General features: G+C 33.1%; 1 protein-coding gene across 1 annotated transcript; it reads right to left on the reverse strand.

Moving 5' to 3' along the window:
* Window positions 1-13,633: 13,633 nt before the first annotated feature.
* LOC132722871 (uncharacterized) lies at window positions 13,634-21,817 on the reverse strand. Its single transcript, XM_060707456.1, has 2 exons — window positions 20,964-21,817; window positions 13,634-16,935 (listed from the first exon to the last, which is right to left on the reverse strand). Coding segments are annotated over exons 1-2 (2,097 nt in total). The 5' UTR covers window positions 20,966-21,817; the 3' UTR covers window positions 13,634-14,840.
* Window positions 21,818-26,297: the final 4,480 nt, after the last annotated feature.

Consider the following 26,297-nt stretch of genomic DNA (forward strand, 5'->3'; position numbering starts at 1 on the left):
TATAAAGTGTTGAGAATTGAGTACCGCTCAAGCCGGTGCTAGGGGGCGTGAGGGATGTTGCACTTATTCATTATCCCTCATGTACAGACTCAATCTAACCGAGTCTGCAATTCTTATGTTATTTTGTTGTGATTAATGCTTCCGAGGGATCACTTTGTTTCCAGAATTTTATATAAATATATCACATATTATTTGAATAAAATTAAAAATACTGACTGTGAAATAATTATAATTATTAATTATTTTTAATAATTATTAATTATAATTATTAAATTATTATTATTATTATTATTATTATTATTATTATTATTGTTAATAATTATTAATTATTAATTTTTTTTTATAGTGAGCAAATTGTAACAAATGACTTTTCTATAGCAACAAATGAATTTCTTTGCAACCACTGAATATTCAATTTCCTTTTAAACTTTTGACTTTTATAGCAATCATTGACATTCCTTAGCACCCAATGTTTTTCCTAACAACCATTGACTTTTCATAGCAACCATTGACTTCCATAACAACAAAATTAGCTTCCCATAGCAACCAGTGACTTCCAGACATGAGATTGACTTAATTTTGATGGTCACTATATTGACTTGATTTTCCCTACAAATGACTTCTTTTACATATTTCTGCTATTAATGATGCAGATTTTAATTTTTCTATCGCGATTTTGACTTGTTTTTCATTCATAGTTATTAATTTTTAATTCAGATGAGCGATAAAAACCGTTTGTATATTCATTCCTCTTGAAAAAGTCTAACCTTTCCAATTTTTTTACATATTTTTATTTGATATCATGAAGATATTTTTTTGTTTTAGTGGAATATGTAATATATTTTCACGAAATATGATAAAATTGGAGTCGGAACGAAAAAAAAACATTCTTTCTATCTAATTTTACCTTGAAAGAACAAATTCTTTACACAGTTGCAATTGTACATCGCGCAGTAACGTTTAACGTTTATACATGTCGGCGCACGAAACACAATTGACGTTTTACTCTTTCCTAGTTACTGTAGCACATAAGCGCTGAAAATTGTTTCCTTGAACGGCTTTCAGCGTTTTCATTCTTGTCGATGAATGGCTGTCGATGTTATCATTTAAAAAAGGTGAACGGCTGATGATGTTACTAAAATTTTGATCACACTCAAACTTAAATACCCTATAACTTTAACAGAAAAGCATTTTTGAAGATATGAATTTAAATATTTAAGGACGAAATGTTGACGTTCACGAATCGTATGATAAAAAAAATATTATCATGAGAAAATATAAGTTTTTGTGACTTAAAAATAAAAATGCTGCATCTCATCGGATAGTGTGGTTATTTTTAGTCAAAATTCACCTGAAGTAAAGCTTGCACAGGGCTAGTCTGGTTCCTTGCCTACATTTACTGCGGAAAGTATAACGTAGTATAAGGGGAAGGAACTCCAGACTAGCACAGGGCCAGAAATTTGTTAGCATGCTCCTTTGGATGTTGACTATGAATCCATAACATTGATTTACTCAACACAGTTGGGATATGTTAGAAATAGATGAATACTTTACCGTCCGTCAATTGTGTTTCGTGCCCCGACAATTGTATATACTGGTACAGCTGTCGACGTTGGAACTGCTGTCTGTCCATTTGATTGTACGGTGTGCTCTTGAAATAAAAACGATGCTATATTGATACGATTGAATCCAATAATGATTTCTATTGGATCATCACATGGAGCTAAAGCTGAAAGTGCATTGGTAATATTTTATATGATGTGAAATTTTAAATATTGGGCACTAGCCGAAGGTTATAATTATGTCAGCAAGGCTATATTATTCTGTATATCCAGTCAGCAACTTGTATTATAATGCATTTTTACAATAATACAAATTGTTTGATTGAGGAAATGTTCATAAAAAAATCCCGAAACTATAGAATATTTTAAAAGAAGAGGCTCAGGTAAATAAAATGAATGCCTGACATTCAACGTCTACACTTACACTGCTAAATAAAAAGTAATTCAAGTGTAAAGTCATTATAGTGGTAAAACAGTACTGTTCCCAATAGAAAATAGACATTAAAATTTCCAATTTTTAAATGTCCCGAAATGGCTTTTCAAAATTTCCACAAGGCCAATAGATTTCTCTGAAATCATTTAAATCCAACATATTCATATAAATCATCATTCAATAGTTCTACCTGGACAGTGGAAGCTGTTAGCTATCTTTATTCATGATGACTATCTTATTTTTGTAGCTGAAAAAATGCATACCCCCCCCCCCCCCAATTTAAGTCAAAATAACGCATTTTTTTCCCAATCAGTCTGGTACCGGCACCATTCCCAAAGTAGAGAAATCAAAGTGCTGCAGCACTGAATGCGACGGACATGCAACCGGAGAGACATTTAGGCTTTTTTTTTAGAAAAAAAAAAAAAAAAATAAAACACAATAGATAACAGAGAAAATTTGTTCCATACAAGCTCGAGATTTGTAGAGCAATATATGTTGTGTCCCAATCTGATATAATTCAGATTTTCTACTTTCAAGCATTTAAATACAGAATGAAATTTATGCCTAAAAACTCTGGTCAAACTTGTAAATCAGTGTCCTTATCGATTTATTCCAAGAAATGATATGTAAATAGAAAAAAAACTGTCAACGAAATATTTCTAAAATAAAACCATGCAAAATATACTTCAAGCATAATACATTATACATGTGAGAATGTTATTTAGAATTTCTTCGTGTCATAACATAGTGGGCATATAGACAATAAAATATAAGTCATTTGTACATGTTGTATTTTTATTTCTCTTGGATATGTCTCATTAAAAATATTTTTGGTTAAAACACGGATTTATATTACAATATAAATCAGTGGTTAAAATCATCAGCAATTAATAGTGTATTTTTTAGATTTTTTTTATTTACAAGGGCCAGAGCACATCGTTTTTATTTTAATCTAAATGTCACTTAAACACTACAGTGTTTAGTTGTCCTTTTCATTTTCACACTAAATTCCATTTTCAACTTGTTTGCTTCTTACAATTGTATTGAAAGTATTGCATGTAAACAAAGTAAGTATCCGCTGGTTTACTACATGTGTACTCCCGAAAATCAGGTGAAGCAGAATCTATTTTTAGAATAGCGAAGTTTAACTCATACCGTGACCTAGAAAAATATGTAAACAAACCACAAGAATCGGCAGTAGAACTGATATCATAACTTCCTTCAATAAAGATTACCATGAAAGACTACATGGTGGTAAAGTGTTGAAAAACTCTCTTGCAAAAATAGATATTTATAGTAACCATTGTACTGTATCTAATTTATTAATAACTGCTGAATATTCAGCTAAACCCGCGGTATGAGTCACGAAAATAGTTCTTCTTTTATTAATGCGCGAGTTATTCTAGAGTCACGAAAAACTTTTGATTTGTTAATAATAATGTTTTGTATAATGTAGAAATATTTATTTCCTACTAATAATTTATTGGAACTTAGAGCTTACACCTGTATTATAGTATAATTTGCTGTCCTACTTTTTCGACAGCGGTCAATCGTTTCGGCAGTAATTTGCATATTGCGCAAAAATACTACGGGACTACAACGTTTTTATCAATCATATACGTTCATATTTCAACTTGGATAACTTAATTTGAAATTGAAAAGGCTTAATATGGAAGATTTTAAGATATCCCGACAAAGTATGGGAGTTTTTAAGGATCAAATTCATGTACTTTTTCTTGGGCTGTTAATCGGTTGAGGACACTTTGCGCGCTTGTAGCAGACGAAATCCGATGTGTAGATGACTTAGCTCTGAACGCGCCTGAGGGCGCGTCCGTCGCAAAAAACACTGTTTTGCTTTTTGCCGTCTGTCCATCCCCAGTCATCTTGTCCGGCTTTCAAACTCCTTTAAATGACCTTGACCATCAAATGATTGAATTTTGCTTATACAGTCAAAACTGTCTTAATTAAGCAGCCAGCCAAGGTATGCAGTCATTTTGGCTGCCTAAGACAGGTGGCTGCTGAATGGAGGATCAAGTTTTTATCCAATTATATTATTTCTTTGTTTATAAGATAAATCTTATTTAATTATAAATAAAGCAATCTGATACATCATTCATCATATCATCATCATCATCAGGTTTTTAACCATTTACACAATCATGTACACACCTTCCAACATAAAACTTTATGTGAATGTAACACAGATAAACAAATGCACTCACAATTAATTATGTCAATAATTGACACAAATTATCCCACTAAAATATTATATTTTTGAACAATAGTTTAACATGAGTAATCTATTTATGACAGTTTTTTTATAACTTTTAATCAATAGAACAATGTGTACAAGTCTTCTAAGTTTCTGCTCTTCCTTTGATGTTTTGGATTAAACAACATGGACTACATGTTTGTAAACATCAAAGATTCTTTTGAAAAGCGGGCAATTCACCTCTCATAGGTCATCTTGTGTGTGAAATTAATGGATGTAATTTATCAATGACATCACTATATTTATGAAGTTTATTTTCCACAAATAAGAGCAAGTGTTTTTATGGGTTTTTTTACCAAGGAATTTAGACAGTCGGTGATGAAATTCATTTTCATTTCTTTGGTAAGTATCATGTTCCACCAAATTTATCAGAATCAATTTCAATTTTCAATTTATTTACAAAATGCACAAGTCCCACAATAGCGGGAAACATCAGCAGTATATATACATAAACATATACAAATACATAATGGAAAACGGCTATATTACATTTTTAGGATAATAGTAATATATAGTTACAATTTGGTGAGAAAAAATATATATTATAGTAAAATATTTAGTATGTATGGAAGCCCTGGGGGGACATTTTAAATTAATATTTAAAACTTAAAACTTATTATTTGAAATTTAATTCTTAATATTTAAAATTTATTTTTTAATATTTAATACTTAAATCTCATCATTAAAATGGACGCGGGAAACCATTCCGTTGACAGATTGACGCCACAAGTAGCGGCACAGAGAATACGAGTAGCGAAAGAAGTAAAGTAAGTTGGACTTTATATACAAAAAAAACTATTTTGAATCACACTAAAAGCTAGGACACGCACGTGCACTTAATATCATGGTGAGGACTGGCTTGGGCGGGTTTATTTATTTATTTTGCAAAAGACGATCCGTCCCAGATTGTAGGGGTTAAAGGTCAGAATTGGGCTTAGGAATATGAAATAACATGGTACAATTGTTCATCGCCATGACAAGGTGTGTCGCACGTAAGACCCATGCTCAAAGGTCAAGGTCACATTCATCGGTCTTTTTTAAATCTATATTTACTAGTCCATTTTTGATGCAGTTAACAGCGTCTGCTATAAATTTAGCATTACAATCAAGCAGGCTGGACATGCTGCCCTTGGGGATTTAGGTACTATAAATCTTAATAAAAAAGCCTTGATTTAAAGACGAGTGTTTAGGGCCACTATCATCCTACTAGTATGATCATTGATTTGCATTGGAAATTTACATTATCAGTCTTATAGTTTGTAGTAGTGTGTTGTTAAATGCCTGCAGTTTGGAAAAACCTTGCCACAGGTTTGGTAAACAAAACTCCCTACATCTAGCAGATTATATTCTCGAACATAAAGTTTGTGCTCAATGAAAGTAAAATGATAAACAAATACAATGTCAAAGAAGAATCTATGCTGAAAGAAACTTCATTTTACAGCAATTTATCTATTTAGAGGCGTTCGGAAATAATTGTATCAACCCATTAATTGTACAGCAACAACCCTACATAGATTATTGACTGGTTTACAGTACTGCAACATACAATTTAACAGCTGATTTTAATTTTCGATAATGTTTAGGAATCTATAGCTAAAACTTTTAATTTAAGTTATAATATTTTCAAAGATTCTGTTGTTTATGTTTTGGAGGTTATTTAATTTGACATCAGTTATAAGGTATGTCCCTCTAAGGCCAAAATTGTATGAAATTGGTTCTTAATAAAAACTCTAATATATTTTAGGCAACTGCTGTGAAGAAAGGCAGAGGACAAAGCAGTGCATGTAAAATGAAAATGGGATGACAGAACTACCGAGATGGAAAGTACAGAGTACTGAAGCAAAAGGTGGATAAGCACGCGTGATGTATTACACATTTGAGGAAAGTCTGGCAGTAGTAAGAATAAGAAATGAAGCGCTTATTAACTATTTCCTGGACGAAGAAAGTAACATGGACAGTGTGGAGGACTACGAATTTTCATTGGCTTAAGCATAAGGACAAGTAATTGACAGTTATACTGATGTAGACCAAAATGCATGCAGTTTCATAGAGTATTTTTTTGAACTTACAGTTTGTATGCGTCACAGTGCCATATATACCTGAGATAAAAAAGGAAGGAGAACAAAGGTTTCATGATAAATGGAGTCCCTGTAGAAAAGGGCGACAGAACTATTAACATAAAGTACAGCAAAATCAAGCACTCATTATATTCTGAAGAACAATCTGAAGTATTTGCCAATCAATATCGCGGTGCTTTAATGGGTCTTGGAGTCCTGAAAAATATAATTCATGAATATGATCCGTTTGAAGGAAGATGGGTATGTGGTTTCTAGAATAGAAGTACAGAACAGAGTCTTCCTAGAAAAAGATGAAAACGTTTATATTTGTCCAGAAGCTTCATCGCAGCAACATTTTGTATCGAATGTGCTAAATCAAATATTTGTTTTTTAAGTTGATAACAGTAATTCTTGGTAAATCACAGTTGTTCATAATAATAATTACATACATTAAAATTGGTTGCTAACGGAAATTTATTTTGTAGTAGTATCAATCGTTGTTCTGTTTTCATGTGAAATTGTATGCAACTGACATATATACTGTAACCCTGTGATAATTATAAGCATACAAACTAATTGACAATTATAGATTATTATGTGAGTTTGATTATTTTAATAATGTTTGCTTCTTAAACACTTTTATCAATGTAAAAGGCTAGTTTTTTTGTACCTGCCAAATGCTCACAGCACATTTGTGGCATATGTTTATTTTAAAGGCAGTTATTGTTCTATTTAGTTGAAAAATAATCATATTATTGAGTTTGCCTAGTTGAGGCTTCAGTTCTCACCCACATGGCAAAACTTGCTATGTTTTTCACTTTACCTGAAAACATAAATCGTGTTATGAATACCCCTTTTTATGATGTATGCTGTAGGTGGCTACCCCAGATTGTTATTAATTGGAAGTTGAACCTGAAGCGATTGTAGATATCTTTGATTTTGTACTTTTATTAGTCACTGTAATTAAAGAGTAAAAGTTGTTACACTGACTTTACTGCCTTATTTTTGAAATGGACTGTAATTAAACTTTTTAACAAACAACTAAAGCCTATCTATACGCCATCAGTAAGGGAAATAATATTAGCATAAGGGATGATAGCAAAGATGTCAAAGTACTTTACTACTTTTTATATAGCGGAACCTGTAACCAGATATCAATTTCTTGTAACCAACTGTTTATAAAAAATGTCGAAAATGTTGGGGGTTTCTTGTCATTGTTAATTTCAGCCATTTTAGCTCACAAGAGTTAATTAAATCTTTTATAATAAACGCAAAATAAACAAAATATAGATGTTTTAAAAGCTTGTCATAGACTTAGTGGGATCAAACAATAGTATACAAAAGTTTGCTTGCCAGTTTATTTAAAACAACATTTTAGATGCATAACTATTTGCATTCAAAACTGTTCAGAAATGAATAAAAATTTGTGTTTAATTCAATAAAGAGAAAATCTGATATATCTTGATTCCTTTTCAGCTCAGCTCAAAGGTGAGCTTTTGTCATTGCCCGCTGTTTGTCGTCTGTTGGTGTGTTTCTTAACATTTCCCTTGTGAACACAATAGAGGCTACATTTTGTATCCCATTTTCATCAAAATTGTTCAGAATGTTTATCTTATTTATTTTCTAGGTCAATTTTTAATCTGGGTTATCTGGGGTAATAAACTAGGTCACTAGTTCAACTCAAAGAAAAACATAGGGAACACTTTAGATGCTGTATTTTCAACTTGAACAACTTTCAGAATATTTGTCTGGATAATCTTCAGGTCGAGTTTGAAGCTGGGTCATATGCGGTAAAAATAGGTCAAATCAAAGAAAAACATTTTGAACACTACAGGTCTTTTTCAGTTGGAACAACTAGAAACTTTTTTAGGTCATATATGTAGATCAAAGTTGAAATTTGGTTTTTTTGTGATTAAAAAGTCCTAAAATTTGACCCTTCTGGAGAAAATTTGGCAAAATTTTAGTACTGCCTACAAATAGCTCATAAGGTTTATCTCCTAATTTTCTATATACAGTACAGTTTACTAAGATTTCTAGTAATGTTTACTCTTGTCATGCAATCATCAATGTAGAATCAGAATGTTTCAAGAGAGGTCTCGTGTTTAATTAAGTTCTTTTATATTTTTTTCCGTTTGATTTATGACCTGTTCTAACAATAAGTAACGCGAACTCGTGATCGGCCTAGAAATTTTAACTAGCAGTTAAACATAAAAAGCACATACTACGGAAAAACATGAACATCAATGTTTATTCATTAAAAAGTATACATATTATTGTCTAATGTTCTTCAATCATCTGTATTTGTTTCATATTCAATATCCTACAAATCAACATTAACACCATAATCAGTAAATAGTACATTAAACAACATTTTGTTTCTGTTTCTCCAGTACAAGTGTCTACATGTTTCTGTGGTTGCACATTGTGTAAATTCCAATGGATACAATGCAATAAAGTCCCGCTTGAAGAACATCCGTTACATAAAATCGCAAGCATTTTGCATAAATAGGATTTGACGTGTCAATACGTCCACGAGCTCTCAAATCCTTCAACGTATTCATCCACCGTGTTACAATAAGCCGTCTCCGCTAAACTGCAATTCTTTTTCTACTGTACCTGTACGATTTCTTGTGAAGTATACATGACACGGTGACGCCCTTAATTATTACAACGAAGTATCCTCTTTAACTGACGAAGACCAAGACGTATGCTGTGGCGACAAAGGAGAAGTAAAACAATTTCTGCGTACTTCAAGTCAGCATGAAAGTATTGCGTAATCACTTCTAACCTGGTGCTTCCGTTTTCAGATGGCAATAGGGATGACACAACTGTTGACACAGGAGTCACTGTCAATAAAATGATAAAGGCAAACATCAACGATATCTCCCTGTTTACGACCTTAAAAAAATAGAAATAATGAAATATAACGTTATAAAAACAAAGGGCTTGGGCTGTAAACATGTTATATTGTTATCCACCACCAACAACTAAACATTATCGTTAGACAACCCTAACCCCCTGTCTATTTGACACCATGTAATCAATAAAATGTAAAGCGGCACCGTATCTGGCGTCTTTGATAAAACTAACAAATCTTGATCGTTTCAACTGTTAGCATTAAAAATATAACAATCGAGATATAAAAGTTCACGGAATGTTTGTTGTATATATAAAAAATGGCAATTACCTGTAGGCATGTAGGCAACTACATCGAATTTCCCAGTTTTTCTCGTGCACAGACCGTTGGATTCAAATACCCGCGTCTTATGTATTCTGATCTTAATTTTTAAGTATTAAGAATTGATTTTTAAATATTAAGAATTAAATAATAAGTTTTAAGTTTTAAATTTTAATTTAAAATGTCCCTCCAGGGCTTCCATAAGTATGACTAATGGATCAAATAGAATGTTTACACCTTTCATAATAACCTGAACAAAACGAAACGAAAGCCTATCGAAAAAAAAACAAACACGAAAGATATCCAGGTTATAAAAAGGTTCTAACAATTTAACATTCATTTCAGTATCAATTGTTTGTAATGAAACAGAAAGTTTCATATTTGAATCTTAGATTTGCTTGAGAGAAAAATAAAATGTGCGAAACGTACTTATAGCATAAAGATTGTAATTTAATACTTAATGTAAAAGTGTGAAATTATATATATTATACATATAGCCGAGATGACATAGTATTTCAAATATCTTAAGATATTATACTTTTCAAATTTCAACAAAGGTGATTGATTACATGTTGCATAATTTCAACCTTTTTAAGAAAGATAGAGAGAGACTTATATTAAGTACGTATAACAAAGAAACAAATTTTCTTTTAAATAATTCAAATGCCAAATAAATAAAATATATTTATATGCTTTAGTCAATATATAATTCTTAATTTTGTATATTTAACAATATAAACTTAACTCTTTCATGATACACAAGAAAATGAAAATAATGCAATATATTTGCAGCATAAAGAGCATTTTTGTCAGTAATGTCATTTCAGAAGAATAGTAAATATTCTAAATTTTCTAAAAAATGTAGTATTTTAATGTTTCACAATGTGACATATAAGTTTTAGTGAACCTTTCATAAACATCCTATGTGAACTATGTGAATAAAAATTACAGAATATACTGTTTTTAAACAGAAATCATTAATATCTAATACATAAACATGGTATATTAGTATGTTGACATATTTCATCTACCAATACCTTAATCTACAGTGTACATAACATAGACAATATATGTAACATAGAGAATAATCAAGAAAAAACAAAATATTGCATAATTTTATTACAACAGATACTTAAATTTTCTAATTTCTTCATATTTCTACAGTTTAATAGTTCTATGAATTTAAACATACTTGGTCTTTGTCGGTAAAAATTATCTATATATTTTCTTCTTTCGTTTTCAAATATTGGACATTTAAAAATGTAATGAAATTCATCTCCTATATCTCTACAAAGAGTGCATTTACGATCGTTTATGGGTATGTTTTACCAACGTCCCGTTTCAATTGGAAGTCGATGGTTCCTTGTTAAAAACATAAAAAATTTCCTAGCAAAATATAGAGGTAATGTGTCTATGTAAGCGCTTCTACAAAAGTTTTCTTTTATATATTTATACAAATTTGAGTCTGACGTATTGTTAATTTTAGCTCTCCAGCTTTGAATATAGATATCTTTTAACTTTTGAAAGTTTGCTTTAATAAGCCATTTACTACTGCTAAAACATTGAGCATACCATATTCCAGAAAAACCTGTCTCACATAAATATTGTTTAACATTTTCTATCCAGAGTGACTTAACTAAATAATTATTTTGTAGTTCCCTTAAAACAATATACAACTTTGATGATAGTTTCGCTGTTTCATTACTATTTATATTATCAATAAGTCTTGTCCAGTATGATACAACCCTATTTTTAATATGAATTTTTAAAGGAAAAATGCCTCTCTCCGTACACCATATAAGACGGTGTAGACTTTTTTAAATTAAAAATATATTTGTAAAACTTCAGTTGAACTTTTTCCAAAACAGAAACATCGCCAAAGGATCAACTGTCTAATATAAAGAAAAACAATTCAAAATATTTCTTTCCGCCATCGACAAAGCATTTTTTCTTCTTATAATTATTATTTTAATTGCTTAATTGGAAAATAACGCAACTCAAAAGAACAGATTGCAAGTGAGTGCAGACATTCCAATTGTTTGTAATTACAATGACACGGTTGAGTAATTGTGCAAAGTTCTTAAAATTTTGTAGTTGTGTTAATATCTGGCTGGTGAATAGTAGCTTTTGTTAATCCATGACACGTGTCATCTTAACAGCAGATTGTCTGGCCGTTTCACCTCGCTGATCGCTTAAGAATTGGTCGAGTTTAAGATTCGGAAAGCATTTTAGGTGACCGTTGACCGCGGACAGCAGGTGACCATTGAACAGATGTATAAAATAGAGTGATTTTTGTTGGGGGCATCAAAAAGTAGCTGTTGAGGTCAGGTGATCCACCCTGTCCTTTTATGAGAGGGTTTTTGTCCGCCCTGTCAATTTCATGGGGGCTGGCTTTTATCAGCCCTGTCATTTTGGACAGGATAGCTGTTGTCCGAGAGGGCTTTTGCCCTACATCAAGCTTGCATGTTCAGTTGTAATTAAGCTGAAAATACATGTTAATGTATGTCTAAATGTGTGGCTATAATGTGTTTTCGGTTGTTGGTGATTCATTTTAGACTTCCCCTTTTTCTATATTTTCCTCTTTATATAGCCACAGTCATGAAAAAAAATGTTAATGGTCTATTATGGCTGTTAAAAATATGAAGATAAAATTCTAAATATTGAGCCCGGTAAGATGGCAGGATCTTAACAAATAATATAAATTGTACACATAAATGTGAATATGAGACAGAGTGAAGGAATTCAAGATCAGTTAATTAAGATACAGATATGAATAGCATGATAAAAGAAAACTTATTTTAGCTTTAATAGTCACAGTTCATGTGAACAATATTGATGAACCCAAGGTATATCCAGTGGCGCAGGAATGTGAATCGTGCAAAAATAACACTGACTCTTAGTGCAAAGCTTGTATAATGGCTAAAATGGGTGAAATAGTCAGCAAACGAACCAAAATATTTTATAGAATATCAAATTAAAAGAAATGAATAAGCACATATGGCTGCTATGACATTATACTTTAACCAGGATTACAAATGTGTCCAGTGATAATTTTTGATATGTATACTTTTCAAGATCATTCGTGAGAAAGACTTCACCGTTTTGAAGGCGACTTTTGACTTTGGTCAATATTATTGAGTACATTAATGCATTTAAAACTTCATTGTTTTGATATTTGGTTTACCATTGACATCACTCTGATTGACCGCGGACAGCAGGTGACCATTGAACAGATGTATAAAATAGAGTGATTTTTGTTGGGGCCATCAAAAAGTAGCTGTTGAGGTCAGGTGATCGCCCTAAAGAGGTGACCGTTAGTACAGTTTTGACTGTATTTGCTTTATTTTGTCATTTATTCATAGTGCTAAATGTCAAATATAATGATTCATACTTGCACAAAACAACAAATGTGACTAGACAGACCTATTAAAACTAAAAAAAAAAAGGAATAACTTTTTTTATCCCTGTAACTTTCTTTTTAAAGATTTGTTTAAATAATTTATTTGCGGATGCGCAGGCTAGCTGGTCTGGATCCATGCTGGTCGCAAACCCATTATTTTGGTTTTGTCATGGCACGGCTCATATACTTTCACATTGGAAATAATTTAAGATATATATGATTGCTATTGTATGTTCTTAATGTGTAACCTTCTTTAAATAAAGATATTATTATTATTGTTATTATACCTTTTTCCTGAACCATGCATTTTTTGTATACTCAAAAAAATCACAATTTTTATATTTGAGATTGTGTAAAAAAATGGTTACTGTGCATAGCACATAAACAATAATATATGATTTTATAGCAGATACATAAATGATTTTATAGAACATGCATAAATGATTATACAACATAAACATAAAAGATTATACAATTCAAAAATAAACATATAAAAATGATAGTACATATATACATGATTATATAGTACATGTACTCATGGTAGTATAGTGTACCATATATATATATATACATGGCAGTATAGCACATATCATTCAGTCCAATGCAGCAACAGTCCAACTCCCATTAAATTTAACGCACTGTTACCTATTACCAAATGATTCAATCATTTGAGCCGTGTCACGACAAAACCAACATAATGGGTTTGCTTACAGACCCTATAACAAGTAGAGAAACTGATAGCGAACAGCATGGATCCTGATCAGACTGAGTGGATGCGCAGACTGGTCTGGATCCATGCTGGTCGCAAACCCATTATGTCGGTTTTGTCGTGACGTGGCTCATTTACTCACCTCTTTCGATATTTGATATACATATTGAAAACATGCTAATTTCCTGCTCATTTTATTTGATGTCTTTCAGGGGAAAATATGCAAAACAACTAATTTTTCTTCCTGTCATATCATTTTAAAATTATGTGTTTTAACCCATTACTTCATGAGCATTTTGTGAAAAATGGCTGTTTTCATTGAAAAGTCTCCCGTTACAAGTTCAAATTGCTATAATACTATAAAAAAAACTGCTTCAACACTAATCAAACTTGGCACAAATGTTGACTGGACCATTGCCCTTAAAACAACATGCTCAGGCTTAAATTTTCTGTTACCATGGCAACGAGGGGACATCTCAAAATTGCCAAAAATCACTATTTTGCGTTGATTTTTTCCATCAAAATTGATTTCAAAGTGCTGCAACTTCTCAATGGATTGAGATAGAGTCAAATGCTTTTCAGCGTTGGTTACACATTACCTTAATGATCAATCTGGGTTCATTTATAGCCTCTCACAAGTCCAAAATTTTCTTGGCGATGAGGGGGATTCTGCCCCCTTCAAACCCCCCAAACAGGGGGCACATCTCCCTTCTGGCAACCCCCCGATGTATCTTTTGGTTGGGGGCCGCGCCGAAAAAATGGTCACTTTTTTAACAACATTTCTCGAACAAAAACAAGTGTTGGGGGCCTAAATAAGGCATTTTTTCACCATTAGAGACAACAAAAAAAAGGGGGGGGGGTGAAAAAGGCGTTAAAGGCGTGTATATCGCGTAATGGGTTAAATCCTATGCTAAGCTGCTTTTCATGTTGATACTACAAATGATAAAATATATTTAGTTTTCTTAAGTTGTAAGGAATATTCTGTTTCTATTCTGAATTAAACAGACTTATACAGTCTATTCTAGGATTTGAAAAACATTTTTATCGAAAATGAGAATTTATCACATTTGTTGATCTTTTTCCTTCTTTTTCTTTCTTTCTCTATGTAAATTTCCACCCTGCCTCTGAAAAATAGGGGGGAATTCTCAAAAATATGAGTGAATCCCCCCATTCCCCCTTCTAGAATAGACGTACACTGCTTATGGTCAAAGTTAGGTTTATCATTCATTCTAGAGTCTATATGATGTTTCCTGTTTGAGAGAATTTGCAGCATTGTGATCTGGACGATGGTTAATTGAGTTGTTGTAGCAATCTAATGCATCATCCAACACACATTCCTGCTCCATGCATTGTGCCAGTAAATTTAAGGCTGTTTCTTTGTGTCCAAGGTTTGGGTCATTGGCTATTGCTTGCCTAAGTTTATTAAAAGCCGTCCATTTTCTTCGTCCGTTACCTTGCTGGGAATAGACTTTATATTGTAAGAAATGAAAATAGGGAATAGAGTCTACTACAGCCCAGTCCATCCAGTCATCCTGCTGCTCTCTGTAACAATGCATGCCCGATACTGTGCGAAAATACTCGTGTTTTAGCTCCTCCGGGACACAATTTACCTCACATGGCAAGAACCTGACACAAAAAGCCGTGTGCTTCAATGCATGTTTTATATCACCTTCAACACAAACTTCCTGAAATTCAGGCTTTTGCATTCCTCTATCTCGACTCTGGTAGCAACAACAAACCGATTGCAAACGTTCAATGCTATATTGTTGATCTATTTGATCAAGTATGCCTCGAACCAGAAGAATGTCTCCTTTGCAGTAAAACACTGATGCTTGTTTTAAGCTACATGAGAAATCAGTCATTGAACCTTGTTCTATCATAAGAAGAATGTTTTCTGTAATCGATTCATTCCTAGAAATACACCGAGAAGCAAGAACTGATCCATATGACATGTATAAGAATGATGCTAGGACGGTACAGGCTGTCTTTGCATTGTAATCACCTTCAGGATAAATGCTTCCAAGCTTGTCAATATATTGTGATAAATTTTGAACAACAGTTTCAGTTTTGCAGTCAGTCAAAGTAGACATAAGGTTCTTATTGAATGCACTCAAAAAGAGCATGAAATTATAAAGCAGGTGTCCCGATAATGATTGCCTGATTGTAAATCCTGATGGTAGTACTTCAACTATAACATTGTTGTGACCATACACAGTTTGATTATACTGTCCACTTAATCTCATACCGAGATGGTCAATTTGGATTTCATTTAAAGCATTACCATCACTATCTAAAATACGTTGGATTGTGGTAAGAATTTTTGGTTTGACGTCTGGTGGAATGCGTCTTGCCATAAGATTGTTTGCCGGTATAATAAAGTGTGGACAGCGTTCGGACACAACACAATCACGCAGAAACTTTAAGCAAATTTTAAAACAGGTTAGTAAGTTATCATCTTGCCAGAGATTTTCTTCCTCTCTTTGAATGCAATGAAGGAGGACTGTTTTACAGATAAAACTTGAAAGGGCATCATCAGAATCAAGGGTCTGGTCAGATTTTAGAATCATTTTCATTAATACATGACACCTTATTTGAACTATGTTTAAGCTGAACATAAGCCTGCGTTCTGTTAATGATGTTGATATTCTCCATTGAAATTCCTCATTTTCAGTATCACAGCAGCCAACAGGTACAACAAAACATCCATCATTTATAGCTTGTCTCTTCAATTCTTCAGGAGGCCAATCTCCAGGTCTTGTTGTGTCTACCCACTGTCTTGCCTCCTTTGGCCATGATTTACAATAGAATGCATGCACAGTGTCATCATCAAAAAATCCTTGTAAACCGCGTGTGGACAATGATGGTCCATGTCTTGTAGTACCCTCAGGCATTCTATCTACAAACCAGTCATTCCTTACAAGGTCTCTTCCGGTTTGTGGATGAACAACTGGCCTAGGATTGTTGTCATATGTACTCTGTAAAAGACAATACCCTGGTGGTGTATTAGGGTCATGCACCATCAACAGATTTTTATACCCTTCACGCCACTCTGCAAGATCTTGTATTATATTTAAACGGTTGTCTGAAACAAGGGTGTCTGTATCTGAATTAAGCCCTATTGTTGTGGTGCCTTCTGTCCGGCTCCCAAAGTTATACAGTGTCTTATTGTTCCCTAGCATTTTTTGCTGTATTGTTTTAATAGTTTCATTTGCCAACATTATTTCTCTTCTTTTTCTGACCATGGCATCATTTACACCAATGTCATCAAGCACTTCAGAAAGTCGCCGTGAAAAACTCTGTGTATGGTTGGGTCGGTTCGACATCCTGCAAGAGACAGACTATTAGTGCAATTCCAATGAGGTATTGCAACATCATTGCAACAGAAGTGGGATCCCAAGTGAGAAGACTGAAAATCTTATTAACTGAAAGAAAGACTTTAAAACACAGGCCAACATGACTCACAGTATACTACAAATATATATATATACTTCATATATATTTACTTTATTTAACATATTTATGCCCTCTTCCCCACAAAGAAGTGAGGGGTATATTGCTTTGCACATGTCAGTCTGTAGACCAAACAGTTTTTGACCAATAACTTCAGAACGGGCTTAGAGACTTCAAATTTGGTATGGAGTTTTGTGATGACCAATAGATAAACTCTATTGTTTCTTTAGGGCTCTATGTCAAGGTCAGTCACATTGACCTTTTATATCAAAATTGTTTCCGACCAAAAATTGACATCTCATGGGCCAGTGCCGTTCATCCTCAAACTTAACCGATGCATTGGTCTTGGCAAGTACAATGTAGTTGCCCTAAGTGATTTTGGGGTCAAAGGTAAAGGTCACATTCAGACCATGTATATCAAAATGGTTTCCAAGCAGTATTATCTCAACAACCCATGAGTCCTCTACCCTCTAACTTTGGTCTAGATCTGTAGATGACCCCTTTTGATTTTGATGTTGCAGGGTCAAAGGTCAAGGTCACAATGTCCCTGTATGTCAAATGCTTTCTGACCAAGTACATTAACAAATTATTGGCACTTGACCTTCAAACTTCAAAGAAACATTGGTCTTTGGCACCTCATGACCCCTTTTGATGTTTGTGATGAGGGCTAAAGGGTCACATTGAATTTTCATGGGAGAGCTTTTTTCCACCCTGTCCTTTATGAGAGGGTTTTTGTCCGCCCTGTCAATTTCATGGGGGCTGTCTTTTATCAGCCCTGCCATTTTGGACAGGATAGCTTTTGTCCGAGAGGGCTTTTGCCCTACATCTAGCTTGCATGTTCAGTTGTAATTAAGCTGAAAATACATGTTAATGTATGTCTAAATGTGTGGCTATATTGTGTTTTCGGTTGTTGGTGATTCATTTTAGACTTCACCTTTTTCTGATTTATCATACTATATCTTCCTCTTCATATAGCCACAGTCATGAAAAAAAAATGTTAATGGTCTATTATAGCTGTTGAGAATATGAAGATAAACTTCTAAATATTGAGCCCGGTAAGATGGCAGGATCTTAACAATAATATAAATTGTACACATAAATGTGAATATGAGACAGAGTGAAGGTATTGAAGATCAGTTAATTAAGATACAGATATGAATGGCATGATAAACGAAAATTTATTTTAGCTACAATAGTCACAGTTCATGTAAACAATATTGATGAACCCAATGTATATCCAGTGGCCCAGGAATGTGAAAATAACACACGAATCGTGCGAAAGTAACACTGACTCTTAGTGCAAAGCTTATATAATGGCTAAAATGGGTGAAATAGTCAGCAAACGAATCAAAATATTTTATAGAAAATCAAATTAAAAGATATGAATAAGCACATATGGCTGCTATGACATTATACTTTTACCAGGATTACAAATGTGTCCAGTGATAATTTTTGATATGTATACTTTTCAAGATCATTCGTGAGAAAGACTTCACCGTTTTTAAGGCGACTTTTGACTTTGGTCAATATTATTGAGTACATTAATGCATTTAAAACTTCATTGTTTTGATATTTGGTTTACCATTGACATCACTCTGATTAAAATCAGCTCTAAATAACACTCTGGTGACTATTCACACAGCCAATTATCGGCGAGCTTTCATAATTTTGAAAGCGATGTGGTTTCTTATTTTAACCCTGAGTAAACCATTACTGAGTAGTAATTTTCACGATTTCAAGAACAAACATGGCATTGTCCATATAGCCGACAGGTAAAATAGTTTTGTCGGGAAATCTGAATTATAAAGAAGGCGAAACAAATACGTTCGTCTTCAGATCTACATAAAAGAAATAAGTAGATCTGAACTTTAGTCAGATTGCCGTCGACATTTGCCAAACTACTTATGTCATGTTATGCTGACAGGAAGCAGATGAAATATAATTCACTGGTACTATTTATAAAGTAATCACCTGCATGGTTTTGGTACATGATGCATGAAATTGGCATTACCACTTAAAAATTATTTTAATCACAATTTGTCTGCTAATTTCAATGTAATGGGGCATGATTTGTTTGGAAAATGTCTCAGGTGTACCAAATGTCAAAATCAATCATGTGATTAAAAATATACGCTAATGTACTTCAATGCAACTTCTGAATACTGACTTCTAAAATTCCAGGAACAATTTTTCAGGGTCCTGAAATATTACTCCTTATGTTTTCTATATAATTCATACCTCTGAATTCTGGAATTCAAAAATTCTGGCTTCTGAATGAATTTCTGGAAAAAATTTGAGTAATATCAATTAGATTTTACTTCCGCAATTTGGAAATTGAAAAAGGGTGTGAAGGATTATTATACTTGAAATTATAAATCCTGCAAAACATTTGTATCTTCCAATTAGCATTTATCATTAGTCTTGACAACTCTTAGATTAACAACCTGTCAAGCATGTCAAGCCTTTGATTAAAGTGTGAAAATTAAGAAATTTTGAAGATGATTACAGGTTTTTTCTCCAAATCACTCTCGAGTCGTGCATGTCAAGGCACAGGGCAGGTCAAAGTCGAGTCATCTCAAGTACCAGAGATGATTGGTTGACCTGTTGTGACTAACTTTAGAGGGCTGTGATTGACGAGCCGTTTTTGTTTGAAACGTGACGCCTTGGATACTATTGTCAACTCTTTCCACCAACAAACGAAGAATATGCTTCAAATTGACTGCATGAAAAGATGTCCCTGATGCGACTACTAGTGTGAACCAACATGGATTCACGGAATCTCGGACACCGACAGATGGTTAATTCCCGCGCCAAGAATAAATAAACTTAAAATACTACTCCTGTTACTACTACAGGTTAAAAGCTGGTACATGTATCGCATCATACATGCTAAAGGATAAATTGTGATGACTTTACAAAGTCAGTTATAGGTGATGATAAACTTTTAAGAATCATCAAATTATGCCATTTGAAACATTTTATCAGCTTCTTATATCAACAGTGAACACTTTAACAGTTATGTCTTAATGAAACTGCTAATTAATGTTTCTTGATTCTACCTTGAATTCTGGAAACTTTCAAAATCCGAAGTTTTTTGCTATACTCCCACAGGTGTTTGGTTTTCAGATATTACACTGTATTAAATATATATCAATGAAACACTAAAGTTGCCTTCAATGTACTAGCCAGGTTGTCATTCTCATGAATGATCTTAAAAAAACCCAACACTTCCCTTGAAATACTTTTAAAATATTATGAAGTCTGCGCAACAATGGCAAATAAATTTCTTTTTTTTTGATTAATTATAAATATGCTTACCAAGGTGCACGTTTCGACCATGAAATTGCACAATTCTGCATTACTGTTGAACAATTCATGCATTATTTTAACATTCTCTAAAATACTTGATATATGAAGTCATCATTTTCATGAATGATCTTGAAAAGTAAACAATTTTGTGGAATAATGTTGATGAGGGATGAAGAGTTATGTCTTTGCAGCCGTATGCGGCTATTGATTTTTTTCAGTTCGGTTAAAAAAAAAAATATTTTGGCCAGTTTTCTTACAGTGTTGGAAATCCTGTCAGGTATCCGCCATTTATTGCACAATTCTGCGTTACTTATTGCATGAATCATGCATTATTGTAACAGGATATACACGGTGCACATGGTGTGTGTTTTTTTCTCAAGAATTATGTCCCAAGACGAAAATAATACATGTAGATAACATAATAAAAGATATAGAAGTGATAAAAACATGTCATATTGAAGTCTAAATGATGCATACAAGCTTAAATACCATGTAGAAGTCTTATATAATTAAAAGTTACAAGTTTGCTTTCTACCTTTGCCCAAGTTTTGTTTTATGCATCTTTGATAAAACATTAGTTAAAATATACTCACATTTATGCATACGTCATTTATAATCTCTGAGTCCTTATTTTATCACTCTTCTGTCAGTCCTTCTTATTTTGTCACTCTTCTGTTGTAAGAAGACAGGACTGGTGCAATTACAAGCCTTTCAAGGGTAAATGATCATTTTGTTTAATAAATCATAACCTTTACGTAATAAGCTTCCTGATAATACCAAAATATAGGGATATTAATTCAAAGGAAAAATATTGAATGTCTACCTCTCCATGATTTTATTTCCATAAGAAGTTTGTTTATTCTTCCAGAAATGAATACCTGTAATTTGAACTTCTGAGATTTTAACTGTTTCGGGGGTATACTATATAAATGTTATCACTTAAAATTTTTATGAGCACTTGTATGTAGTATTCGGTATTAAAAGACATTCAGTGTTGTCACTGTTTGGAGGTGATGAGTAACATTTGCATGTTCAGTTTTAGGTCATCATGACCCCTCCTATTAGTTAGCTTTTCATCCTTATTCTTTATTTCCATGCCCTATCCTACTTTTCAGTTTTCACCACAAGAATTTACGTATTTTTCAGCAGTTTTTCAGTATTTTTTCATAGTGACAAGGTAAGCTTTTGTAATCGCAATTCATCTGGTGTCCGTCCGTAAATTTTTACTTCAAAAGACATCTCGCCATAAACCACTTAGCCAATATCATCCAAACTTCCCTGGAATATTCCTTTGAAGGGATCATTTGAAAAATGCTCAAAGAATTGATTCCATGCAGAACTCTGGTTGCCCTGGCAACAGGAAGAAAACTTTAAAAAAATCTTCTTTCAAAAAACCATAAGAGCTAGAGCTTAGATATTTTGCATGAATCATCATCTAGTAGATGTCTACCAAGTTCAAATAAAAGCCCTTGGATCAAAATTGCTGCTGTCAGAAAGGTTTAATATGGGTCACCTGGGGTCAAAAACTATGTCACACAGCCCAAATATGGTTAAAAAAAACAAACAAACTTATTAACACTGTAGAGGCTACTGTCTTGATCCAAACATCCTGAAAATTGGTCAGAAAGGTTGTTTTGGTGATTTTTAGGTCAAGTTCTAATATGGGTCATCTGTGGTCAAAAACTAGGTCACACAGCCAAAATAAAATGGTATTAAGTCTGCATAGTCAGGTGAACAATATAAGGGCCATCTTGGTCCTCTTGTTTACATAGCAAACAGTGTCTTCCATAGCAAACATTTACTTTTCTAAGTAACAAAAAAATCTATCATTGTATTCATAGCATTCAGTGACTTCCAAAGAAACCACTGATTTTGTATAGCAACCAGGGACTTTTTAGTAACTTGTTTTCCCTCAGCAAAAGCAACCATTACTTTCTTACACAGTCACCTTTACAGATACAAATATGAACTATATGATAGCTTTTGCTTAAAGACATTTGATCTTGTTCTGTAAAATTATCGCGTCGGGGGGTAGAATTCTTCGTACTGGCGCCCTACATCTGTTATGTCTTTGCCTGAAAATGTGAAAGAAATGAAAATACCTTAATATGCAATTTATCGTGTCTACGTCCCGAAAGTCAAAGAAAAGGTATTTGGCCAATCCATCGAATCTTCATATTGCCCTGTCTTCGCCCTGAAAGTCAAAGACATGATAAGTCAGCCAATTATTGTGTCTTCACATTTTGTGATAATGACACGAGAAATATAAGGCGCCAATACGAATATTTCTATCCAATGACACGATAATTCTGCAGAAGATCTTTAGTCATTGCCTATTAAAATATCATTATTTGGCTTTAAATTTATCGTGTCTTCGTGTTGGCGCCCTCAAAAGTCAAAGGTGATGACACTATAAGTGAGCATATATTTCACGAGCATATATTTTCCTCTATATTACCACTTGTTGTTTTGGATTTCTATGCAGTCTTCATCGAGATATTCTTTCCGTCGTGGGTTCTGGTGTGTCCAAAACATGCAATGTGAATGAAAAAAATGTCACTAAACGGACTAAAAAAACAGAGATTTTACGCAATCTAACTACAGGTCGATGCTAAACATTCAAACAAATCCTGGTTTAAACATTTATTGAGATTTAGCTACATACAAGGGAATCGCTGCTCAAAATTACATTTGAGCTCCAGATGTGCTGAAGAGATTCATAAGTGATGTAGAAAAACATCTACAAAACTACGGGCCACTTCCATAAAATATCATTAAATGGCCAATGTAAAGAAACAATTTAGGTTTTGTAGCTTTGGCTGAAAGTTCAATTGTAACATTAGTGTGTTTGATTACCACAATGGCAGAGCTTTCTAGCTTATGCTAGCATTAGAAATACTAAAAGGCCCGAGTACATGAAAATGTTGACGCAGAGCGGATAGTACTCGTATGATAAACAATTCACTAATAAATAATATGTAACTTGAACCAACCAAACTGAAAGTATTGAACTTTGTAAAAGCTATCGTGTCATATAATATGTTTCTATAATAATGTTTACATTCATAAAAAATATCTATCACTTAAATATTCCACAAGTTATAGTTATAGCGACAGACTGTTATGTGGAAATATCATGGCCTGGTGCGACATCGAAGATTTTTCTTTACAGAATATGGGCCGAGAACATTGTCTGTAAGGAAAACCCGAGATGCCGCCCCAGGTCATGATATTTCTTCATAATAGTCGAGTTCGATATACATGTATTATAACTGTTTTATCGCATGATAAACAGAAATAAGAATTTTAATAAACATAAAATTTCAATTTATGATTGGCTTCTCTCCATAAATTAAATTCCCCACTCGAAACCTCGGTTACTTTTTATGTAACTTGTCAATGACCGATATTGTAAACCCCACACCATATGAGCTAATCGGAAGTGCGTTGGGTGTTCCTGATTGGTTGGATGACCAAAGACACAGAAAAACATTGCTGTAAATAATTGGGACGCGCCAGTACTACACTAACCGCCGTTTCATCAGCATTTTAATGGCATGCCAAAAGATGGATTTTTAATTTTATATCAATAAGTCTATTATTAACGATTATCGTTATTTTCTCGGGGACTTGAAATGGATAATATTGCAAGTAATGCTACTCATGAAAAGATTCATAGAGGCAGTGCCTCCTAGCGCAAAATAACATGAAAAAAATTAAAAGGTTGTTGTTTTTTTGTTTTTTGTTTTTTTTTTTTTTTTTTTTTTTGGGGGGGGGGGGGGGTTCAGCCTAAATTTTGGTACCGTCCAGTGACCCATGTGCACTGTGCGTTATTGTCAATAGAGCATGCTACTGGCGTATAGCAGTTGAGGAGTATCAAAGAAAAATCACCGCACCACGTGATAAATGTATCTAATAGATGTTCAATCACAATCACAAATATTTGCTTGCTGGATTCTATGCAGTGATATACAAGTAATTAAACCTCCTCATAAGAACTGTCCCATAAGAATTATTCTACTCTAGTTCGCGTAAACAACGCAAAATCAAATGAATATTTTAAATGGAAGTGAACCATGTAAATGTTATGTAGGGACGTTTCTTGATGTGAAAAATAAATATGCAAATCTTCTTTGAAAAGTTTATCACTAACTTTCTTACAGCATCATAACAAATTCAAACACGCTTCCACATTACTCCCCTATGAAGCAGACAGTGCAGTCGAGTGAATAATTGAGTTATTAATTAATTAATGCATGGCGGCATAAAAAGGGAAAGATTGCAATACACACGACGTCAATAAGTCAAAATAAGCAAGGCCTTCCCACCATATCTACTATTTTCAAAACCGTTCGTATGCAGAATGTCTTATATCTCTTTCTATATGGATACTATGTTATTCAAGCTCGTCTCGTGAAAATGTGTCTATTTCGGATAATAATATTTATTTCAGAATGATACACAATAGAATAAATTCTAGATTGCTGTATGAAAGTGATGCATAATTATGTCGCTAATTATTTATGTTATGCACATATGAATCTTTTCAGCACATCTGGAGCTCAAATGCAATTTTGAGCAGCGATTCCCTTGTATGTAGCTAAATCTCAATAAATGTTTAAACCAGGATTTGTTTGAATGTTTAGCATCGACCTGTAGTGAGATTTCGTAAAATCTCTGTTTTTTTTAGTCCGTTTAGTGACATTTTCTTCATTCACATTGCATGTTTTGGACACACCAGAACCCACGACGGAAAGAATATCTCGATGAAGACTGCATAGAAATCCAAAACAACAAGGGGTAATATAGAGGAGAGTCAGGAGGGTAGAATCACATTTCGATTTTCTTAAAAAAAGGATTGAATTTTATATAAATGTTTAAAAAGATGAAAACTTACCCTGCGATCGGCCTATTTTTCCAGTCACATCTGATGTTATGCTTCACATCTGGTGCAGCGGAAATTCACATATAATTTTTACCGATGCTCATTTTTGAGATTCATATGGGGTTCCACCCCCGTGTATTTGTGTCTTTGCCTTGGATTTGAGGGGCAAGGATAGGAATTGGCAAAATCAGTCACCATAAAACTTCAGTTGTAAACTGTTGTTATAGGAAGTTAAGTAGAGTAGAACTCATTCTCAATATGATTTTTCATTTAAAATGTTTTCTTAACATTATTGTTATTTCTTTAAGTATTAGAACAATTAGATGATTTGTGGTACCATCCTTTCATGTTTCATACTTTTCTGTACTTTTGTATTGACGTACCACTAAAATGTTACTTTGTGATGAACATGTATATGTTTTTTATTATATATTTAATTTGACGACTTGACTATTGAAAAGAATCTAATCATGCTGGAATTTACATCGAGGTTGAATAACAAATTTCTCAAAAATGTTAAACGTCCTTAAAGCGGCCTTCAGCTTTTCTAAAGGTTAAATATGTTATTTTTCGATTAATCTTTTCATAAATATGCAAATCAAAAGAATTAAGGTGGATAATCAAATTTGCCGATGATAAAAAAACATAACAATTAGGAAACTTTGATACCATATATATGGAAGCCCTGGAGGGACATTTGAAATTAATATTTAAAACTTAAAACTTATTATTTAATTCTTAATATTTAAAATATAATTCTTAATATTTAAAAATTAATTCTTAATACTTAAAAATTAAGAACAGAATACATAAGACGCGGGTATTTGAATTCAACGGTCTCTTGCAAAAGGTTGTTACACGAAGAAAAACTGGCAAATTCGATGTAGCTGCTTACAGGTAATTGCCATTTTTATATAAACATTAAACATTCCGTAAAAATTATATCTCGATTGATATATTTTTCATGGTAACATTTGAAACGATTAAGATTATGTTAGTTTTAACAAAGACGCCAGATACGGTGCCGCTTTCTTACATGGTG

This window comes from Ruditapes philippinarum, unplaced genomic scaffold (assembly GCF_026571515.1).
Source record: "Ruditapes philippinarum isolate M1 unplaced genomic scaffold, ASM2657151v2 ctg6909_1_1_1_1, whole genome shotgun sequence".
NCBI lineage: Eukaryota > Metazoa > Mollusca > Bivalvia > Venerida > Veneridae > Ruditapes > Ruditapes philippinarum.